Genomic DNA, 8166 nt, shown 5'->3' with positions numbered 1-8166 from the left:
GACAAGGGGCGAAAAGATAGCAGAAAGTTTTGCTGCGCAGTGACGGATCATTCTAATTGCTTGGACAGTCACAGTCATATCTCTGAGTGACTGCACCCACATGTATACTCAGTCACACCTAGCGCCTCCGTCTCCTTTGCCCCTCACTGATGTATATTTGCTGATCCCACCATTGCATGTTATCGCTGCCTTGGATGCTGTTGGTCCTCATCTTCTGGCCTGCTGTCAAGCACAACAGAGGATGCACACTCTACGGTGATGTCAGTTTAAAAGCCTCTGAAGATGAAGCATGCTATTCCCACAGTAGAAAATCTGTAATTTATTGAGAGATCAGCTGCAATAAGTGAGGGTTTATTTAGATGTGACAAGTTTAAATCCCCACCTGAACTGCTGCTCAAAGTCACCTCCATTTCCCCGGTCAGTTTCCCCAGTTTCAGGAAACTCATGTTGCCCCAGAAATATTTGGATTGACTGTGAGAGACGTCAATCAGAGAGCCCACCCACTCTGCCCATTGTCTCCTTTTCCTCTTCCAGAGCTGGTTCACTTCCTATAGGGACTGAAAACCAAGTGAGGAGATGGTGAGTGAAGGAGCAGCTTTTATATAAATTGTATGCCATAATATCCACACCAATCTTCAGGCAGTCTGACTATCCTGTGGGCAGTCAGGGGTGGAAATGTCCCTTATGCTGTGTGAGAAGATCCAGCTGAGAGAGCTGTTTACTCGGTGCTTTGTGCTGAAATGTTTGACTGGAGCTGCGCGTTGGATATTGTGTGTGTTTAATGGAAGTATTCCCCTCTGATTTCCAGACTGCGTATTGTTGATGCCTTATTCCTGAATGTGAGAAGTTGAGGAGCAATTATCTGGTAAGAGGTGCAGAGTGTCTTAGAATTGTTACTGATTTACTAATGTTGAGTTGTGTGTGTTGGGAGCTAGTTATTATCGCGAAGACTGGGAATACAGTGTAGTCAATTTTGTAAGTGAGTATTGGAAATTGGTTATTATCCTGGATACAGCAATTTACACAGACCAAGGGACTCTTTCCCCATTCAAATTGCAGTACTAAGGGACTTTTGCAGTGGCAGTATATAGAGGCAGGGATTTATACCTCAAAGTATATTCCGTAACTCAGTGAGATCATGATGTATCTGTGATTGAACTTCGTATTCCTGGCTTTTCTTTGAAGTTTCGCAAACCTTTGTCTCAGATTGAATACGAATAATTAATTTCCCATTGATTTAGTTTGTGGGAGTGAGTCCACTGTTCTCCCACCCCTTCTGTTTCTTCATTTCACTTCTGAAAGGTCTGCCTCTAATTTGTCCTGGACTCCCGAACCAATGAAAATAATTGTAAAACAAATCAACTCTAAATTTCTAATAGTTTTAGGAACAGAACCACAGTTTGGTTGACCTCTCCTCATTGTGTAATTCTTGCAGTCCAGGAATTATTCCAGTAAATTTGCACTGCACTCCCACCATGAGGCTTTTCTTTGTAATTTTTGACTTTGTTGTGATTATTAATCACTGTTTGCTCAGGCAGTTCGGAATCAGGCATGTTGTGTGTGAACAGAATCACATGTAGACCAGACAGTTGTAGCAGGTCCACTTCCCTGAAGGATAATGTTTGGGTGTTTGGGACAATTTGAAAGTTTTCACATTTATACTCTGATTCAATTCAACTAATAGCCATACTTATTAAGTTCCCCTTTATAGCAAGGAGTAGTTCAGATGAGCAGCAGAGATCCCTTTAAGGGGAAACTGGATAAGCACATGAGGGAGAAAGGAACAGAAGGATCTGCTGGTAGGCTGAGAGGAAGAGGGTGAGAGGAGACTCGAGTGTAAGGTAAACAACTGGACTGAATGGCCTGCTTCTGAATGCAATTTAAATATGGAACTTTCCATAGTTAGATTTGAACATACAATCTCTGGATGGTTAATCCAACACCATAGCATCGCAGCTGCTAAACCTGGAGTCATGTTTAGTGAAATTCTTTTTAATGCCTTCCTTGAAGATTCTATCTAAAGGCCTCAGCCTTTCCCAAAAGACTGCACTTCGAATTGATGGCTTTGACCATAGCTATGGCTGAGAGCTGAATTTGAGATGTGCCATTTGAGTGAGTGCAGTGTACCTAATTTCCCAGGATAATCCAGGACCCTTTATTCAGCTGTACTGAATCAACATTTTCCTCGGTTTTTAGCACTTACTGTACACGGTTTCTTCAACTAATTTTGAGAAATATAGGGAGAACTTTCAAAATCTTCATTCTATTAACATTTCCTTTGAATGTCTTTTAACAGAAACCTATTCTAAAACTGTTTTTTGCGAGGATGACATAAGATCAGTGAATTGATAACACATTTTATACTTCAGCCAATGTCTTTTCCATAGTACCCTCATGGTGTCTGGGCAGAGAGAAAAAAGTAGCCACATGACTGGCCCTAGTCACTATCCAGTGTTCTTGCTGGAAACACAGCGTGTGAAAATCAAATGAGGAAAACGAAAGGACTTGTATTTGATTCCCCCACACAGGGAACAGCAGTCTGTCACTCACTGTGCAACAGTCTCTAACTGAGGAGTCAGTCCTTTCAGTAAAGGAGGAGAGGGAGTTGGGGGAAATAACGTTTCATTTTCCTGTTTTACAGAAGAATTGCACAGTACTGCACCACAAAATACAGAGAGGATAGACCACCGCAGATCGATCCCGACCATCATCTAAGGGACAACTGCACAACAGTTGGGAGACAACTTCACATATTGTTTAACACAGGAAATCAGTCAGGGTCAGGGGAACTTTAACATATCAGCATGTCTGAAACTGGTCAGTGGTGTGGGGCCTTCCGTCAGAACCAGACTTTCTGAAGGTTTGGATGTGAGTGAATGGTCAAGATGAGCCTTGGAAGAAGTGTGAGCGCCTTCAAGTGTGGTGAGAGCTTCGATCATTCATTGAGTTGTATGAAGCACTGACTCATTCGTAGAGGTGACAGGCTGTTCAAGTGTGAGGCGTGTGTGAGGAGGGCTGACAAACTGGTGAGATCTGATGCCTCACTGCTGCCTCACAGTGCCAGAGACCCGGGTTCAATTCCCGCCTCAGGCGACTGTGTGGAGTTTGCATGTTCTCCCAGTGTCTGCGTGGGTTTCCTCCAGGTGCTCCGGTTTCCTCCCACAGTCCAAAGACGTGCAAGTAAGATGAATTGGCCATGCTAAATTGCCCGTAGTGTTAGGTAAGGGGTAAATGTAGGGGTATGGGTGGGTTGCGCTTCGGCGGGTCGGTGTGGACTTGTTGGGCCGAAGGGCCTGTTTCCACACTGTAATGTAATCTAATATAATCTCTTCCACAAAATGTACATCTGTTGCAATTCTTTTTACACCAGCACAGTTTCCTGGAACAGAAAGTTTCAACTGAGATGTGCAACAAAGCTTTGTCAAAGGCATTGATGCTGATGGATGACCAACACATGTACACCAGGGAGAAGCCATTCAAAGGCGAGATATTTAACCAGGATTTTGGAGGGCAATCAGACCTGGTGAATTATCAGCACATTTGCACAGGGAAAAAGGCATTGACGTGTGAGATGTGTGAAAAATCTATCTCCTCATCATCAGAACTCCACATACACCAGCGTATTCATACAGGGGTGAAACCATTCATGTGCGAAGTATGTAACAAATCATTCTCGTCATCGTCAAACCTCCGCAAACACCAACGCATTCACAAAGCAGAAAAACCATTTCAGTGTGAGGTGTGTGATAAATCATTCACACACTCAGGAACTCTTCGCAGACACCAACATATTCACACAGGGGAGAAGTTGTTTAAGTGCGAGGTGTGTTGCAAATCATTCTCCAATTCATCAAGACTCCTGCTCCATCAGAGGATTCACACAGGGGACAAGCCATTCACATGTGAAGTCTGTGATAAATCATTTTCGGATTCATCAAACCTCCGTAGGCATCAAAGCATCCATACTGGGGAGAAACCATATCGGTGCGAGGTATGTGACAAATCATTCCCCAGTTCATCAAGACTCCTGCTGCATCACAGCACTCATACAGGGGATAAACTATTTACCTGCAAGGTTTGTCACAAATCATTCTCACAGTCTTCAAGCCTACACACACATCAACGCGTCCACACAGGCGAGAAACCCTTCACTTGTGATGTGTGTATCAAATCATTCTCAAATTCATCAACTCTCCGCAGACACCAACGCACTCACACAGGGGAGAAACCATTTACATGTGAAGTGTGTGATAAATCGTTTTCGAGGTCCTGGAACCTTCTGCTCCATCAGAAGATCCACACAGGGTAGTAACACTTCAAGTCTGAGGCCTGTGATTAACCTTTCATTATGTCTTCAACCATCTGGAAATCCAAGTGATTCACATGGGACAAATTCGTCAGATGCAATTTTGTGATTGCCTTTGTACAGTTGGTGTACCTCCTGCTCCATCAACACACTCACAGGGAGAAAGCCTTTTGGAGTGAGTTTTGTAATAAAGCCTTTACACAGTTGTCAGACCACCTGGAACATCAGTGAATCCACATGGTACACCAAACCCTTCCAATGTGATGTGTGTCAGGATTGTTTCACCTCCTTTCTCGTCAGATAAAAATTTCGCCACACAGATTTTGGACCCGTTCCCATTGCACTGAGAGCTGTGTGTTGTTTACCCTCCATTGTTCACAGAGGGGAGCAGTCATTCCAAAGTTGTATCGGTCTCAGCAGGGTCTGTCTTAAACCTCTCCCACTATCAGTCCAGTCATTTCAAGAAGGTTATTTAACCTTTGAGCAGATCATCAAACATCACTAAAAAAAAAAAGTACCTGCTGAGGATCACTTCAGTTTTAATGTTTGTAATGAGCTCACTGCAGGGTGTTCAGTTGGACTGGGACACAGAACAAAAAGCAGCTTTCACTCCCACCAAACAACTAGTGATGACATCACCAGTGCTGAGGGATTATGATGTAACAATGGAGTCACCCTGCAGTGTGATGTCAGTGAAACAGGACTTGAAGTAACCCTCATGCAGTGAGAACAACCCGTTATGTTTGTATCCAGAGTGTTTACACAAACTGAGTAACATTGTGTACAGAATGTTCAGTGGTATTGGGACTTAGAACAAGAAGTAGCTTTCACTCACATCAAACAAGAGTGACGACAACACCACAAACAGTTGAGAATTCACCAGGCCAGGGAATTCTCACTGATCATTTCCTGGTTCACGTTCTCCTGATTGTAGTGTGCTAACAGGGCTGAGGGACTATGAAATCAATTGTTATAAACTTTTTGAGATTTAAAACAAATCCTTTTACTTAATCTGCTCACTTGTATCAATAGTTTTTTGTTACTCTGACCACATTACGAACAATGCTGTATTAGACCAAGTACTCTGTTTCTGTTCAGGAATAGAAAGTTACTACAATCCTGTTAAGTCAAAAATTGACTTGTACTTTGATAGCACCTTTGACAACAACCGTATGTCTGCAGTCCCCACAGACAATGAGCTACTTTTGAAGGTCAGTCATAATTGTACTGAACATGCACACAGCTTCCACAAACATCACTGTGACAGTACCTGACAATCTGTCTTTCTGTGGTGTTGGCTGAGGGAAAAGTGCAGTCCAGAACATCAGGGGTAACTTGAAAATGTGATACAGGACTGTGTTACTTTATGTAAGAGAGCAGATAGGGCGTTGGTTTAAAGAGTCACCTAAAAGAAAACCACTGATAATGCAGTGCTCTCTACAGGCACCCGAGTGCCACATACAATAACACACCATTAGACGCATATTCCAGCTTCGTGTGTACATTGGGTGTGTGTTTGTTCGAGAAAAGAACAGATATGAATGGTGATGAGTTTTCTAGTTTCCAGAAGAGAATAGGATTCTTTACTGGGATATCCATTATTGAGACATTTACTTTGTTAAAATCTGTTGAGAATTCACCAGCTCAGGGAGTTCAGAGAGGTCTGTGCTCAGTCATAAAATTAAAAATAGAAAATGCTGGAGAAACTCAGCAATTCTGCTAGCATCAATGGAGAGAGAAATACAGTGAACGCTTTGAGTCTGGAGTGGTTCAGAAGAGGAATCATATTGGACTTGAAATATTAACTGTTTTTCTCTACCAGATGCAGTACACCTGCTGAGTTTCTCCAGTATTTTCTGTTTTCACTTCAGCTTTCTAACATATACATTATTATAATTTTATTTCAATTTTCAGTTAATTTGATTCACTCCACATAATATCAATAAATGTCACAGACCACAGCAAAAGTTGTACCTCAGCTGGAAGTTTGAAGAGTCAAGCTCTGGAACTAGTCATACCCCTGACCAAGTGATAACACTGGCATCCACAGGTGAACTGCAGCGGTTCAAGAAGGTAGCTCACCACCACTTTCTCAGGGTCAACTAAACACTTACTAGCTAGTGATGCCCACATCCCATATATGAATAAAGAAAAAAAAATCCAGGATAAGTCCTGACGGATAGCTGTTCATTATTTACAATATTGGTGTTCTACTAAAATCAGTTTCTCAGGGTTTAAGTCCCAAAGCTGTCTACAGATTGCTTGTCAACCTGAAAATTTGATCTGATTTAAAATGTAACTAGTTTGAATTGCAGATGTCAGTGTTGTCTTTGTGTCTGAATTCCTGAAGCTGTGAAAAGGGGTAAAATGCCTGGGCTCAACTGGATTGGTCATTTTAAGAGGTTGTCTTAAATCAGTACTGCCGATAAATCATTCTGCTTTCATTCACTATTCATTAAAGTTCTTCTGTTTAGACACAGTTCTAATAATGTGTCAGGAGTAAAACTGGAGATGTAAATCACTTATATGGTAGACTGGTGTTAGTTTTAGTGAGGTTTTTGTGCTTGTTTTCAAATTCCTCCATGCCCTTGCCCCATCCTTCCTCGGAACTATTTCACTTCTCAGTACTACACTAGAGTGGTAGCCAAGAGCTTTTGAGCTCAAGTCCTGGAATGGGATGGATTACAGTTGCTGCCAGAGCCATACAAGTAATTCCTTAGGTTCTGTGTCATTGTACAAATATCTTCCATTGTCATTTATTCAAACAGAAGCATGTCGCAAAATGAGTGAAGACGTTCTCTAGTACACACTGAATTTACACACTGAAGCCAATCAGATCACAATGTACCAAACTGAAATAAAACAGAAATTGAGTGGTCACATAGTTTAAAAGTGTTTACTTCAGTAAAATTCCACAACAAACAAGCAACAAGTACAGGCTACAGCCAAGAGTTTATTCATGTTTTTGTTGCATTTATCAGTTGGACTGGCTATAATTGATCACACCCAGAATTTTAAACAATGTTATTTTAGATTTCTTTATTTTTGGACCGTGGACCAAAGTGGAAAATGGCTACAGCTTTAAACCAAAGGCTGTAGAAGGAGATGATGCAGTTTTAATACAAGTTCTTGTCGCTCACTGTATTTATATTGTTGCTTTGTTCAAACAGTGGGAGAAGCAGCTGGTGACTGATTGACACCGTGGGTGTGCATTCAGGCCAGTTCAGCCCAGAGACAGCCTGTTTTATGATTGTTTTTTCAATCAGGACCAGTTGTATAGGTCGGGAATACTCAGCACACAACTCGGTGATTGGCTCCTGGGCAGGGGGACAGCCAGTGTGTGAACAAACCAGTGGCAGTAAGCCTCCAGACAAAAGACAGCAGCTGTCTGTCCTTGCAGAGAAGTAACAAAGAACTGGAAGATAACTATTTGCCTATGAACTGCTACCTATAACCAGTGACAGAGAGTGAACAATTAATGTACCAACTACCTTGTGTCTGCAGCCAATCGATTGGAAAAAGGAGGATTGATAATCAGAAGGACTTGGAAAGAGACACGTCACATTGTTAAATTCACTGGACAGGTATTCAGTTTCCGAAATGTTTTTGTCACCCATAACATCATGATCTTTTGTTTGTCTGACTCTGTCTATATGTGTGCAGAGGTAAGAAGAGGTACAATTAATTCAGAAATTTAAACAATATTTCATATTTTGTTTGCCTAAGGTTAGAACTGAATTAATACATAGAATTAATACATAGTAGTTTCCTATTAAGTACAAAACCTGGTTGTTTTCTGTTAACCTGAGATCACTGAACAGGAAAACTGGGGCTTTGAGTTATTGGATTATATCTTAACC

At 41.7% G+C, this 8166-nt stretch overlaps 1 protein-coding gene across 4 annotated transcripts; it reads left to right on the top strand.

Moving 5' to 3' along the window:
* The first annotated feature begins 557 nt into the window (after window positions 1-557).
* LOC122541622 (zinc finger protein 271-like) lies at window positions 558-6867 on the top strand. 4 transcript variants are annotated; one of them, XM_043678527.1, is made up of 3 exons: window positions 558-579; window positions 809-865; window positions 3371-6867. In XM_043678527.1, the coding sequence occupies exon 3, from the start codon at window positions 3404-3406 to the stop codon at window positions 4307-4309; it is 906 nt and encodes a 301-aa protein (XP_043534462.1). In that variant the 5' UTR covers window positions 558-579; window positions 809-865; window positions 3371-3403; the 3' UTR covers window positions 4310-6867. The 4 variants fall into 4 exon arrangements, with proteins under 4 accessions (XP_043534462.1, XP_043534459.1, XP_043534461.1 ...); XM_043678524.1 differs by lacking the exon at window positions 558-579 and adding an exon at window positions 2642-2922 and having other exon boundaries at window positions 808-865; XM_043678526.1 differs by lacking the exons at window positions 558-579; window positions 809-865 and adding an exon at window positions 1848-2922 and having other exon boundaries at window positions 3376-6867.
* The last annotated feature ends 1299 nt before the right edge of the window (window positions 6868-8166 follow it).

This window comes from Chiloscyllium plagiosum, chromosome 37 (genome assembly GCF_004010195.1).
Source record: "Chiloscyllium plagiosum isolate BGI_BamShark_2017 chromosome 37, ASM401019v2, whole genome shotgun sequence".
NCBI classification, from domain to species: Eukaryota; Metazoa; Chordata; class Chondrichthyes; order Orectolobiformes; family Hemiscylliidae; genus Chiloscyllium; species Chiloscyllium plagiosum.
This window is presented reverse-complemented; position numbering and strand designations above follow the sequence as displayed.